General features: G+C 45.8%; 1 protein-coding gene across 2 annotated transcripts in view; it reads left to right on the top strand.

Annotated features, from left to right (window-relative positions):
• EIF4B (eukaryotic translation initiation factor 4B) overlaps positions 1–15,450 on the top strand; it is a 296,204-nt gene that overhangs the window by 163,576 nt on the left and 117,178 nt on the right. For both annotated transcript variants that reach the window (XM_030198197.1, XM_030198198.1), the window contains exon 7: positions 12,161–12,298. In XM_030198197.1, coding sequence (XP_030054057.1) covers positions 12,161–12,298 — 138 coding nt within the window. The remainder of the gene's footprint in view (positions 1–12,160; positions 12,299–15,450) is intronic.

The raw sequence follows: 15,450 nt of genomic DNA, 5'->3' as shown, positions 1-15,450 counted from the left end.
TCCTCAAAACGAACTACCTGTTCTTCTGATCCCATTCCTACCCACCTTCTTAACATCATCTCTCCTACTCTCACCCCTATCTGTCATATCCTCAATCTTTAACTTTCCACTGCGACCGTTCCTGATGCCTTCAAACATGCCGTGGTCACACCACTCCTTAAGTCTTCACTTGACCCTACCTGTCTTTCCAACTATTGACCCATCTCCCTCCTCCCCTTCCTCTCCATGATACTTGAACGTGCCGTTCACCGCCGCTGTCTTGACTTTCTTTCATCTCAAGCTGTTCTTGACCCACTCCAATCTGGCTTTCACCCTCTTCATTCAACTGAAACTGCACTTACAAAAATTTCCAACGACCTGTTACTGGCCAAATCAAAAGGTCTCTATTCTATCCTCATCCTTCTCGATCTATCTGCCGCTTTTGACACTGTTGATCACAGCTTACTCCTTGATACGTTATCTTCACTTGGATTCCAGGGCTCTGTTCTTTCCTGGTTCTCCTCCTACCTCTTGCTTCGCACCTTTAGTGTACACTCTGGTGGATCCTCTTCCACTTCTATCCCACTACCAATCGGTGTACCTCAGGGTTCTGTTCTCGGTCCTCTCCTGTTCTCCATCTACACTTCTTCCCTTGGCTCTCTATCATCCAATGGCTTTCAATACCATCTCTACGCTGACGACTCCCAGATCTACCTCTCTACCCCTGAAATCTCAACCAGCATCCAGACCAATGTATCAGCCTGCCTATCTGATATCGCTGCCTGGATGTCTCAACATCAACTGAAACTTAACATGGCCAAAATCGAGCTTCTCATCTTTCCCCCTAAACCCACCTCTCCTCTCCCCCCTTTCTCTATTTCTGTGGATGGCACTCTCATTCTCCCTGTCTCATCAGCTCATAACCTTGGGGTCGTCTTTGACTCCTCTCTCTCCTTCTCTGCTTACATTCAGCAGATTGCCAAAACCTGTCGTTTCTTTCTCTATAACATCAGCAAAATCCGTCCCTTCCTCTCTCAGCACTCTACTAGAACCCTTATCCACACTCTTATCACCTCTCGCCTAGGTTATTGCAACCTGCTTCTCACCGGCCTCCCACTTTTTAATTCCCTTACCTCTTAGTTGTTCTGTCTGTTTGCCTGTCCTATTTAGATTGTGAGCTCTTTGAGCAAGGACTATCTTTTCATGTATGGAGTACAGCGCTGAGTATGCCTTGTAGCGCTATAGAAGTGATAAGTAGTAGTAGGGACAGAGAGAGACACCTTGAAACCCTGACTGCATCCTTTGAACAGAAAGGCTACAACCTCAAAATCTCCAAGCATATTGCCTCCTCCCTCAAAACACCCAGGGAAAATCTGTTACAATACAAAGAAAAAAAAAGCCACAGACAGAATCCCCCTTATAGTGACATACAACCCAGAGCTGGAAAAATTAAGAAAAATCATAAAAGATCTGCAGCCTCTACTCCAGGAGGATGAATTACTGAAAGAGATATTCCCATCCCCACCAGTGCTGGCCTTCAGACAGCCACCCAAATTAAAACACAAGCTAATTAGAAGTAAGCTCCCAACACAGACTCAGAAAAGAATGGCACACATCCTTGCAATATATCCAGCTGCAAACTATGCCAAAACATTTTGCAGGACCCCACGGCCCTTCACAAAGGGAAGGGTAATTGTTTCATCTATACAAAACTTAATCTAAGCAAGTATGTTAGAAGTCAAGTATAAGGACATAGGTCAATGGAAAATCTATTACAAAGCATTTCTCAACTACCTTTAATAATAGACTAACATTTAAAGAATATGCTTTACCTTTCTAAAAGAAGACATCTATCACAAATACTGGTCAGTTCAGACCTTCTTTTAACCTCTCTTATCAAATGGCCTTTCTTTTGTCAATGCAATAGTCAACATCTCTATTTGTATTCCGTGGCCTTCCCCTACCTCAGCTAAGCTAGCATTTTATCAATAGCTCACTTAAGACGATTTCTTGCATTCATTTTACAGACATAAGTTTTAACTCCTCCTTTCCCAGTTCCACGGCAGCAACTCCAGAACTAGTTCCATGGACACGAGTGCACATGAGACCCTTGCAGAGACCTCTGGTTTCCCACTGGTCACCTTAGACCCATGACCTAGAACAAATTTGCTCTTTCCTTCTGCAAATGAAATGCAGTCTCACCTGGTAGTTGTGCACCATTAGTTGAGACAGATTGGAACTGAAGTCTCCACAATGGATGGTGGTGATTACAGATGCCAGTCTCAGTGGTTGGAGGGGCTGTTGTCAAGGCGAGTTTGCCCAGGGACCGTGGTTGACGGTGGAAAAGTTAGTTCATTTATAGCCCGCTAATACCATTCACATAGTTCATACAACTAAGATACTAAATCACAATAAGTCTAGAATGTAACAGTATTTCTCCGAGGACAAGAAGGCTGCTTGTTCTTACTGATGGGTTGATGTCCAACGGCAACCCCAGGCCCGGAATTCTTCCTAGCAACAAAGTTTGCTAGATCCCTCGTGCGTGCACCGCGCATGCGCGGCCATCTTCCCGCCCGTCGCATGAACGTGCCCCTCGGTATCTTTCTCCCCCCCCCCCCCCCCCCCCCCGCGTTCAGGGCGGCTGTTTTACGATCGCCCTGCACCTCAAGAGAGAGCCCCTTGCAATTCTTCTCCGTTTTTTTCTCTTGTTTTTGCGAGTACGCCCACTTGTTCTTTAAAAAAAAAAAGTTAGCAGTCTTCCCTTCCTTTTCTAGTTTTTCGGAAGTTTTTTTGTTTTCGTTTCGTGTGCAGTCCTGTTAGCCGACCGTACGGGGTTTTGGGGTTTTTTTCCCCTTTTTTGGCGCCATCGCGTCTTTTGATTTCGCCACCGCGATTTTTCCGTTGATGTCATCAAAGATTGCCAGCGGCTTCAAGAAGTGCACTTGGTCACTGATCCACATGCTTCATGTATTCAGTGTCTTGGGGTGAGTCATCGCCCCAACGCTTGTACTTTGTGCCGCGGTCTTAAAAAGCAGATTCGAGCATCGAGATTAGCTCAGTGGGGAGCACCTGTTCCAAGCTTCGCCCGGTTCTTCGTCGTCAGCAGTATCGAGATCGGCGGCGGCGGTGTCAATGTCGGCACCAGAGAGTGCATCAACATCCGGAGTGCAGGTATTGGCTGTCTAGCGACCATCTCACGCTGGCAGCAGTGGGCCATCGAGTGAGTCTCCACCTGCCTCGAGGGCTCCTGCGGTGGAGGCCCATCGGGACCGACCCTCTTCGGACCCAACCCCGGGGAGACTTAAGGATTCCACGTCTTCCTCGTCTGTACCGGGGGGGGGGGGGGAGGGAACCGAGAGTTCCAGGACGCCGAAGGATTCGACACCCGTGAAGCGTTGACGCCGGGAGGACCACTCACCCTCCATTCAGGCAGTGTCGATGCGCACTTCTCCAGACAGCCCGGTACCACCTCCTCAGCAGATTCGGGCTTCAACTCCTGCACCGACTCCCCAGCCTTTCTCTACAGCCACTCTTGACGAGCACCTCGAAGCCATTCTTCTAGGGATCCTGGGAAGGCTGCTACGATAGTCTGTTCTGGTACTTGCGGTGCTTGCACCTACGGTACCATCGATAGATGCGGCGGCTGGTTTCCCCGTTGACGTCGGTAGAGGGAGCTTCATCGCCGTCAGCAAAGGAGTCTTCTTCTCGTCACCATCATCGAGGACATCGCTCCTTGGCGTTTGAGACAGGCCTGGCTTTAGACTGCGGTCAGAGAGATCGTGTCTGATACCGAGGGAGAGGCCTCGTGGGAGGCAGAGGAGGACCCAGGATATTTCTCGGATGAGGAGTCTTGTGGTCTTCCTTCCCCCCGAGAGTTTGTCTTTCTCGTCTTTTGTCCAGGAAATGTCTACGGCCATTCCCTTCCCAGTGGTCACGGAGGATGAGCCCAGGGCTGAGATGTTCGAGGTCCTGGATTATCCTTCACCACCTAAGGAGTCATCCACTGTTCCCCTACATAAAGTCCTTAAGCAGACATTGATGGCGAACTGGATGAAACCACTAACTAATCCCACCATTCCTAAATAAATTGAGTCCCAGTACCGGATTCACGGGGACCTGGACTTGATGAAGACCCAGTTGCCTCATGACTCTGGAGTTGTGGATTCCGCTCTCAAGAGAGCCAGGAGTTCTAGGGATTACGCCTCGGCGCTCCCGGGGTGGGAATCTAGAACTCTGGCCTCTTGGGAGGAAGGCCTATCATTCTTCTATGCTCGTGGCCAAGATCCAGGCCTATTTGCTCTATATGAGCATCCATATGCGGAATAATGTGAAGCAACTGGCGGACTTGGTCGATAAGCTCCCTTCGGAGCAGGCCAAGCCTTTTCAGGAGGTGGTCAGGCAGCTGAAGGCATGTCGTAAATTCCTGTCCAGGGGTGCTTATGACTCTTTTGATGTGTGTAGGACCGCTGCTCAAGGTATAGTGATGCACAGACTCTCAGGGCTGCATGCCTCTGACCTGGACAATTGAGTCCAGCAGCGGATTGCAGACGCTCCTTGCCGGGGGGATAATATTTTTGGTGAGAAGGTCGAACAGGTGGTAGAACAGCTCCATCAGCGGGAAACCGCATTCGACAAACTCTCCCACTGGATGCCTTCAGCATCTACCTCTTCAGATAGACATTTTTATGGGGGTCGGAGGAATGCTCCCTATGCTTACAATAAATGCAGGTACAATCCTCCCCGCCAGCCTGCGCAGGCTAAGCTCCATCGTGCTCGTTCACGTTAACAGAGTGCGCCTCATCAGGCCCCTGCAGCTCCCCAGCAAAAACAAGGGACGGGCTTTTGACTGGCTCCAGGCGAGCATAGGTGACTTAAAAGTGTCTGTGCCGGACGATCTACCAGTTGGGGGAAGGTTGAAATTTTTTCACCAAAGGTGGCCTTTTGTAACCTCCAACCAGTGGGTTCTCCAAATAGTGCGGTGTAGGTACTCCCTCAATTTGACCTCCACTCCGCCAAATTGTCCGGCAGGAGCTCAGTCCTTCAGCTCCCACCACAGGCAGTACTTGCAGAGGAACTCTCTGCCCTTCTCAGCACCAATGCGGTCGAGCCAGTACCACCAGGGCACGAAGGGCTGAGATTCTATTCCAGGTACTTTCTTGTGGAAAAGAAAACAGGGGGTATGCGTCCCATCCTAGACCTGAGAAGCCTGAACAAATATCTGGTCCGAGAAAAGTTCAGGATGCTTTCCTTGGGCACCCTTCTCCCCATGATTCAGAAAGACGATTGGCTATGCTCCCTGGAATTAAAGGATGCTTATACCCACATCCCGATACTGCCAGCTCACAGACAGTATCTGCGATTCTGTCTGGGGACACAGCATTTCCAGTATTGTGTGCTGCCCTTTGGGCTTGCCTCCACGCCACGGGTGTTCACAAAGTGCCTAGTAGTGGTTGCGATGGCGCTATGCAAGCTGGGGGTGCATGTGTTGCCTTATCTCGATGATTGGCTGGTGAAGAGCACCTCGGAGGCAGGAGCTCTACAGTCCATGCAGAGGACTATTCAACTGCTGGAGCTACTGGGGTTTGTGATAAACTACCCAAAGTCCCATCTACGCCCAGTCCAGTCACTCAAATTCATTGGAGCCCTGCTGAATTCACAGATGGCTCATGCCTATCTCCCCGAGGCCAGAGTGTCCCAGCAGATCACAGCTCGGCAGATGTTGAGACTCCTGGGCCATATGGCCTTTACAGTCCATGTGACTCCCATGGCACGTCTTCACATGAGACCAGCTCAATGGACTCTAGCTTCCCAGTGGTATCAGGCTACGGGGAATCTAGAGGATGCAATCCGACTACCCGCCAGCTTTCGCACTTCACTCCGCTGGTGGACGATTCGCTCCAATTTGATCTTGGGACACCCATTCCAAATTCCTCAGCCGCAAAAGGTGCTGACGACGGATGCATCTCTCCTAGGGTGGGGAGCCCATGTCGATGGGCTCCACACTCAAGGACTGTGGTCCCTCCAGGAATCCGGTCTGCAGATCAACCTCCTGGAGTTGAGAGCGGTCTGGAACGCGCTGAAGGCTTTTAGAGATCGGCTGTCTTTTCAAGTTATCCAAATTTGGACAGACAACCAGGTTGTGATGTACTACATCAACAAGCAGGGGGGCACCGGATCTCGCCCCCTGTGTCAGGAAGCCGTTGGGATGTGGCGTTGGGCTCGCTAGCATGGCATGCTTCTCCAAGCCACGTACCTGGCAGGCTTAAACAGTCTGGCCGACAGATTGAGCAGACTCATGCAACTGCATGAATGGTCACTCAATTCGAGTGTGGTACGCAAGATCTTCCGGAAGTGGAGCACCCCCTCGGTGGATCTTTTCGCCACACAGACCAATCACAAACTGCCTCAGTTCTGTTCCAGGCTTCAGGCCAAGACAGGCTAGCGTCGGACGCCTTCCTCCTGCATTGGGGGAATGGACTTCTGTACACGTATCCTCCCATACCTTTGGTGGGGAAGACCTTGCTGAAACTCAAGCAAGACCACGGCACCATGATTCTGATTGCGCCCTTTTGGCCATGCCAGATCTGGTTCCCTCTTTTTCTGGAGTTGTCGTCCGAAGAACCGTGGAGATTGGAGTGTTTTCCAACCCTCATCACTCAGAACGAGGGGGCGCGTCTGCATCCCAACCTTCAGTCTCTGGCTCTCACGGCCTGGATGTTGAGGGCGTAGATTTTGCTGCCTTGGGTCTGCCTGAGGGTGTCTCCCAAGTCTTGCATGCTTCCAGAAAAGATTCCACTAAGAAGAGTTACTTTTTCAAGTGGAGGAGGTTTGTCGTCTGGTGTGACAGCAAGGCCCTAGAACCTCGCTCTTGTCCTGCACAGACCCTGCTTGAATACCTTCTACATTTATCGGAGTCTGGTCTCAAAACCAACTCAGTAAGGAATCATCTTAGTGCGATTAGTGCTTACCATTACCGTGTAGAGGGTAAGCCTATCTCTGGACAGCCTTTAGTCGTTCGGTTCGTGAGAGGTTTGCTTTTGTCAAAGCCCCCTGTCAAGCCTCCTACAGTGTCATGGGATCTCAACGTCATCCTCACTCAGCTGGTGAAACCTCCTTTTGAGCCACTGGCTTCTTGCCATCTGAAGTACTTGACTTGGAAGGTCATTTTCTTGGTGGCAGTCACTTCAGCTCGGAGGGTCAGTGAGCTTCAAGCCTTGGTAGCCCATGCTCCCTATACCAAATTTCATCATAACAGAGTAGTCCTCCGCACTCACCCTAAGTTCCTGCCAAAGGTGGTGTCTGAGTTACATCTGAACCAGTCAATTGTCTTGCCAACATTTTTTCCCCGCCCTCATACCCGCCCTGCTGAACGTCAGTTGCACACATTGGACTACAAGAGAGCATTGGCCTTCTACCTGGAGCGGACAAGCCCACACAGACAGTCTGCCCAATTGTTTGTTTCTTTTGACCCCAACAGGAAGGGGGTTGCTGTCGGGAAACGCACCATCTCCAATTGGCTAGCAGATTGTAAGCTCTCCTTTAGATTGTAAGCTCTCTTGAGCAGGGACTGTCCTTCCCCATGTTTAAACTTGTACAGCGCTGCGTAACCCTGGCAGCGCTATAGAAATGCTAAGTAGTAGTAGTAGATTGCATTTCCTTCAATTACACCCAGGCTGGGCTGACTCTGGAGGGTCAAGTCACGGCTCACCGTGTTCGAGCCATGGCAGCGTCAGTGGCCCATTTGAAGTCAGCCACTATTGAAGAGATTTGCAAGGCTGCGACGTGGTCTTCAGTCCACACACTCACATCTCATTACTGCCTCCAGCAGGATGCCCGACACGACAGTCGGTTTGGGCATTCGGTGCTGCAGAATCTGTTCTGGGTTTAGAATCCAACTTCACCCCCACTAAGCACAGTTTTATTCTGTTCAGGCTGCACTCTGTTAATTGTTCTTCATAGGTCAATTTCTGTTATGTCCTCGCCGTTGCGAGACCCAATTGACCCTGTTTGTTGTTTTGAGTGAACCTGGGAGCTAGGGATACCCCAGTCGTGAGAACAAGCAGCCTGCCTGTCCTCGTAGAAAGCGAATGATACATACCTGTAGCAGGTGTTCTCCGAGGACAGCAGGCTGATTGTTCTCACCTACCCTCCCTTCTCCCCTTTGGAGTTATTTCTTATTCCTTTGCTTTTTACTTAACTGAGCGGGAGCGGTCGCGCACGGGCGGGAAGACGGCTGCGCTTGCGCGGTAGGCGTGCCCCGCGCGTGGGACCTCCTGCAAGACTTTTTCCGGTTGGAAGGGGCTGCCGTAGACGTCACCACAGTCGTGAGAACAGTCAGCCTGCTGTCCTCGGAGAACACCTGCTACAGGTATGTCTCATTCGCTTGTCGGGGTCACATAGGCAATATTTGCACAGAAAAAGCTCTGGTCTAATTCCAAAAGTCAGTAACCATCAAGTCTTGGAATTGGACCAGAGCTTTTTCTGTGCAGGTATTGCAGTACTTGCATTGAATCTATGCATGTATTGTGGAAACCTACTGGGCTCATTTTCAAAAGAGAAGGACACCCATCTTTCGACATAAATCGGAAGATGGGCATCCTTCTCACGGGGTCGTCCAAATCAGTATAATCGAAAGCCGATTTTGGACGTCCCCAACTGCACTCCGTCGCAGGGACGGCCAAAGTTCAAGGGGGCGTATCGGAGGCGCAGCGAAGGCGGGACTTGGGCGTGCCTAACACTAGGACGTCCTCTACCCATAATCGAAAGAAACAAGTACGTCCCTGACTAACACTGGGACGACTTTACCTGGTCATGTTTTTCTTACAACCAACAACCGCAGAAACAAAAGAGGTTCAAAATTTCCACAAAAGTCCAACACAAAAAAAGAAACAGGTGGAAAAACAACTTCAAGAGATCAATCCAAGACAAGGGGTGAGATGCTCCAGAAAAACTTTATTAGGGACCCAACACGGTCCATGTTTCGGTTTTAAAAAAAAACCTTCATCAGGGGTCTATAAAATAACAACAAAACATATATATAATTAAATAAAAAATTAGATAAAAACAAATTGGATTAAGTATATTACAACAAATATAAAAACTTAATATAAAAAACGTAATATTAAAAATATTGATCATTCTTTATATAAATCAAAATTTCTGACATAGAATCTGATATATTGACTAAATCAATACATAAACTATTGCTATACCATCAGACAAACAACGTAGAGAGCAAAAGGTAAATAAACTATATATAATTTAATTAGCATTATAAAAACCTATTTCCAAAAGTATTATATATAAAAAAAAAATACAGACATATAATAAAATCCAATGAATCAATACATAATTATGTATGATATGTAGCAGAACAGATTTCTTTAAATGGAAGAACTGATAATAGATATCATGTATTTAATAGAAAGCAATAACATGCTGAATGAAAAGCAAATAACAGAGAGTCAACAGCAGAAAATGTCTTAATACATACATATTAAATAGGAATAAGGATAAGATTAGAGATAAAATTGAAATAAAATAAAATTAAACATACCAATCAGTAGTTGCACAGAGGATATACTGACAGACAAAGGAGCTCATAAAATGTAGTCTCTATAAAAATTTTTATGTGAATGAAAAGAATAACAAAAATTATTAAATATTGAAAAAATAATAAATTATATCAAAACGTTTAACGACCAATATAAGAGTTCAAATAGTTGTTGCTTAAAAAATCTTGTTAAATATTAAGATCTATATCATGATAACAGCAAAATAATAAACATTACAAAAATAAGACAAATATTTTAAAAAAGAGTCATATTTAATAGGAGATGCATGATTGAAAATAAGGTATGAATCCAACATCTATACAAAATCATAAGATAGAAATTAAATTTAAAAATGATAGTGTTATTAAAAATTTTTGTGTGTATCCAAGTATCTATGTAGAAGTACATACAAATAATTTTTGGTAGTATTATCACAAAATCTATCAAGAGCCTAGCCGTCAAAAAAAGGCCCAGCCGTCAAAAAAAGGAAAGGAAAAGGGAGTTTACACTCACACACCCCACAAAGAGCGAAAGGAAAAAGGAAGAAAGACTGCATGTCAACATGAGTAGTATCTTATATTCCAAAATGTACTAGCGTGTAGAGTATAAATGAATATATATATATATATATATGCACATCCTTAACGATGGAAGCGCCAAGGGTACTAACAAAAAAAAGGTGGTAACGCGTATAGTTATCAAATTATCAAAATAGAAACAAACTAAAAAATATATTAAAAAATTTATTAAAAAATATATATTGCTGATGCTGTGTCAGGCAGTCATGATGGTTTAATAAAAAGAGAATATTATCTCGTATCAACAGATTCAATTTAAAAAGGTACTAAAAACAAGTATTAAAAACATTGGCGCCAAGATTCACCCAATACTAATGTGTAAAATATAAATGAATATAGATATATACGTCCCTAATGGTAAAAGCGCCAGAGGTACTAGCAAAAATAAGACATATTAATAATATAACTATCGAATTATCTGAATGAAAACTAACTAAAAATATATCAGTAATGCCGTATGGGGCAGTCATGATAAGCTAAATAAAATCAAAAAGGAAAAATACCTTACCTTAAATAAATTAGAAAGTGTTGCCTCGTACCAACAAATTCAATATGAAATAGTATTGAAATGACCAGATGACCACCGGAGAGAATCGGGGATGACCTCCCCTTACTAACCCCCTTCCCACCCTCAAAAAACATCTTTAAAAATATTGATTGCCAGCCTCAGATGTCATACTCTGGTCCATCACAGCAGTATGCAGGTCCCTGGAGCAGTTTTAGTGGGTGCAGTGCACTTCAGGCAGGCGGACCCAGGCCCATACTCCCCCTCCCCCCCCCCAACCTGTTACATTTATGGAGGAAACAGCGAGCCATCCAAAACCCACCAGAAACCCTCTGTACCCACATATAGGTGCCCCCTTCAGCCGTAAGAGCTATGGTAGTGGTGTACAGTTGGGTGGGGTTTTGGGGGGCTCAACACACAAGGTATGGGAGCTGTGTCCCTGTGAGCATTTTATGAAGTCCACTGCAGTGCTCCCTAGGGTGCCCGATTGCTGTTCTGGCATGTCAGGGGGACCAGTGCACTACAAATGCTGGCTCCTCCCATGACTAAATGGCTTGCATTTGGTCGTTTCTGAGATGGACGTCCTTGGTTTCCATTATCACCGAAAATCAGAAAGTACCAAGTCTAGGGACGACCATATCTAAGGACGACCAAATTTCAGGATTTGAGCGTCCCTGACCATATTATCGAAACGAATGATGGACATACATCTTGTTTCGAAAATATGATTTCCCCGTCCCTGGATGGGGACATTTTGCGAGGACATCCAAATCGAAACGAGTATGTTCCTTTCGATTATGCCCCTCCACGTAACCCCTGATGAAGGTTTTTTTGAAACTTGGCCAGGTTGGGTCATGCTCCATTAAAGTTGACATTTGGATAAACTCTTGCAGCGTTTGTCCTTCCTTGGATTGCTGCTGCTGTTTGGTTGTCTGTTCTTCTGCAGGAGGCTGTTTGTTTCTGATACAGTTTCATAAAAATATGTCAACAGCAATGGAACAATAGCTTCACAGTAAGGAAAAATTTGGACTTACCAGTTACTTCTTTCCTTGAGTCCTTCCAGACCAGACCATATGCCAGACCCTCTACAGGCAGATGGAGCCAGAGAAAAACAGCGCAGAACTGATTTCACTACCCATATGTTTGTCCTTCCTTGGATCGCTGCTGCTATTTGGTTGTCTGTTTTTGAAACTGTATACCAGTGGCTCTCAACCCGGTTCTCAGGTCACACCCAGCCAGTCAGGTTTTCAAGATACCCGCAATAATATGCACAAGGCAGTGCATGCGAATTTATCTTGTGCGTTTTCATCGTGGATATCTTGAAAACCAGACTGGCTTGGTTGTGTAACAAGGACTGCTTTGAAAACCACCGAGCTATACTGATTACTGGTGAGTGTTTTGTTAGGCCGGAAACGTTCTCTTCATTTCCTCATCACTCTCAATTGTGACTGTGTATTAGTTCCCAAGCCTGCAAATTCAAAGGTGACAATAAGGAGGGTGACACTTCATCTGCACTTTAACCTGACACCTGTCTTCCTTCACAGGATATCGAGGTGACCGTTATGACTCGGACCGGTATCGAGATGGTCCTCGCAGGGATGGAGATCGGTATGATAGAGATCGGTATGACCGAGGTCCTCGAGATCGTTACGATGACAGAGATCGCAGGGACTATGACCGAGGTATGCAGCTGCCACTTTGGATTTTAAAGGTCATTGTGTTAATGTTAGGACCTGTGGGGCAGGGAAACTATGAAAGATGCTCAACATTCATCTGACATAGGGTCTGTTTTAATTTGGTCTGTCTAGTTTCTTTTTAGTCTTACACCCCTTCCATTGTTGGGGTAAAATCATTTTGACAAAGATTGAAAATCAAAATCTATCAAAATCAGTAAGCCAACTGTGATTTCAAATCACAGTCAATCCACAAATAATTTGAAATTGAAAATTGTCTTTTGAAACATAATAAATTGATCTAAAGCTTGTTTTGTTTCAATAGTAGCAGTTTCTCAAACATGTGATCTGTTAGACTGTGCAATGTGATCTTCCACTAAACAGTCATTCCACTGGAGCTGATGAAGGGAGCATTGTATTGATTCTAATGAAGAGTTTCTTTATATCAGCGAATGAATGCAAACTATCAACTGAAGAACGTTGATTGACAAGGTAGCTCATAGCCTGGAGTTTAAAGTAACAGAAGAGTTTGGAGTTCCTCTGCTCCCCTCTGCTGCTGGCTTGATGTAACCATAGTCATTGTTCAGTCTTTCTGTGGATTGACTCGTGGGTTGGCTGACTGATGTTAGTCCTCACAAGTGTCATGAAATGACTGGGTGAACTCTTCTCTTTATTTCCTGAGGAGCCCACTTCAGTTTGTACTGACACCAATGGCTGCAAGAAAGGCACCTCTTATGGTTGCATCAGTCATGTCATTTGGATCAAAGGCCAGTAAATGCTTGATTAGAGTTTCAATTCTAGACAGTGCATTCACCAGTGGAGTACAGTACTGAAAATCGTCTTAAGCTAATTTCCTAAGTTTAAAACGAAGCTGAACTATCTTTGGCAGTTAATATGCCATAGAAACATTCATGGTCTCCCCCTGTCTTCTAAACAATGTGCTAGTGGTTCCATAGCTTTTGCTTATTCTTTCAAAAATTACAACTCCACACAACTCAATTTCGACAGTCCCAGCTTTTCACAGATTCCAGCTAGCTTATCACTCAACTTAAGCAGTTTAACTACTGCATCATATATTGAATTTTATATAGTTGGGTATGGTATTTATTTATTTAAACATTTTTATACCGCACAATCCAAAGGTTCTCAGTGATTAACAAAATATACATACATAAAATCAAAAACATTGATTCTTACAAACTTAAAACTAAAACAAAAATCCAAAAGAAAAAAAATTCAGGCTTCATTCTGATCACTCAAATTGAGTTATTTCTGCCAACTCAGTTGTAATCTTCTGCTACTACATACGCTTGTATAAAGAGATATTGTGTTTGATTTGGTGCTTCAAATTGCATCATTTCATAATGGCTGATATCACTTACATTTTCATTACAATCATCAGAATCAACCGTCACGTACTCTTTTCTCCAAGAACAAGCAGGCCATAATTCTCACAGTTGGGTAATGCAGTCCCGCGTTGCCCAGTCCGGAGCTTATGATAAGCTTTACAAGAGCCTTGTGGAGAGCAAGACACTGTCCTCCGTGCATGCGTTAGTGCCTTCCCGCCCACCATGAGAGCACGGTTACCACAGTTATTTTTCTACAACAGTGAAGAGTGGCTGCTTTTGTAAGCGGCTCTTTGTCCAGTCCGGAAAGAGCTTTTTGGTGCCTTTTGGCATGTTTTTTCCAGTGTTTTGTTGTATCCGGATCAGGTCCCCTTTTTTCTCTCCCTGTACAGTTTTAGTTTCTTTTTCCCAATGTTAAGTTTTCTTTGTTTTCCGTGTCATTAGGCTGCGTTTAGGCCTTGATTTTGGCCAGGTTTTTCCCTTTCTATCTCTGGCACCTTGCCTTGCCCTTTTTTCGGGCACCATTGCTTTGTTTGATTTGACTGTGGAGGTTTTTCCGTCAATGTCCACTCAAGTTTCCAGTGGCTTTGAGCGCTGCAATGGGACCATCTCTACTACTACTACTTACCATTTCTATAGCCCTACTAGACGTACGCAGCCCTGTACACTTGAATATGAAGACAGTCCATGCTCGACAGAGCTTACAATCTAATTAGGACAGACAAAACAGGATAAACAAGAGCTAAGGGAATATTAAAGTGAAGATGATAAAATAAGGGTTCTGAGCAAGTGAATAAAGATTAGGAGTTAAAAGCAGCATCAAGAAGGTGGGCTTTTAGCCTAGATTTGAAGACAGCCAGAGATGGAGCTTGACGTACCGGCTCAGGAAGTCTATTCCAGGCATATGGTGCAGCAAGATAAAAGGAACGGAGTCTGGAGTTAGCAGTGGAGGAGAAGGGTGCAGATAAGAGAGATTTATCCAGTGATCGGAGTTCCCGGGGGGGGGGGGGGGGGGGGGGGGAGAGAATGTAGGGAGAGGTGAGAGTGGAGAGGTACTGAGGAGCTGCAGAGTTTGAACTGTATGCAGAAACGGATAGGAAGCCAGTGAAGTGACTTGAGGAGAGGGCTAATATGAGCATAACGACACCGGCGGAATATTAGTCGTGTAGCAGAATTTTGAACAGATTGAAGAGGAGAGATATGGCTAAGTGGGAGACCTGTGAGAAGCAAGTTGCAATAGTCTAAGCGAGAGGTGATGAGTGTGGCTGAGGGTTCTGGTAGTGTGCTCTGGCAAGGACACCCATTCTTGGTGTCTCCAGTGTTTAGGGTCCACCTATAGCCCTGCTAACTGTATTCTGTCTTCAGATGAAGAAGCAGACCCAGGTTGCCAGAGAGGCTCAACATGAATGAGTTTTTGAAGCCAGGTCCAATTATTCGACATTGAGTGCTGCATTGGGAACGTCGGTTCGCATGTCTGCTGCTAGACCTATTGACACTGGGGGAGCGGTAGTGGTTCTCCACCTGTCTCAATGCCAACTGCTAGGCAGGGCCCCTGGGACCATCCACAGTAAGACCCAACCCCGAGGCGACGTGAGGAATCAACGTCGTCCTCAGTGGCACCAAAGAGCCTCGATGCTGAGCTTTGAGCGAAGGCCAAGAAGCATTGGCATCGATCGTCCTCGACAAATAGTCCTGGGAGATCCAGGACATCGAGGGATTTGGCACCTGAGAAACATCGGCATTGGGAGGACCACTCCCCCTCGATTTCAGAGGTGTCACTGTGTCAGTCTCCCAGCTTCCAGGACTCGGCTCCCG

This window comes from Microcaecilia unicolor, chromosome 3 (assembly GCF_901765095.1).
Source record: "Microcaecilia unicolor chromosome 3, aMicUni1.1, whole genome shotgun sequence".
In the NCBI taxonomy this organism is placed as follows: Eukaryota; Metazoa; Chordata; class Amphibia; order Gymnophiona; family Siphonopidae; genus Microcaecilia; species Microcaecilia unicolor.
The sequence above is the reverse complement of the archived record's forward strand: the minus strand, read 5'-3'. Positions and strand labels throughout refer to the sequence as shown.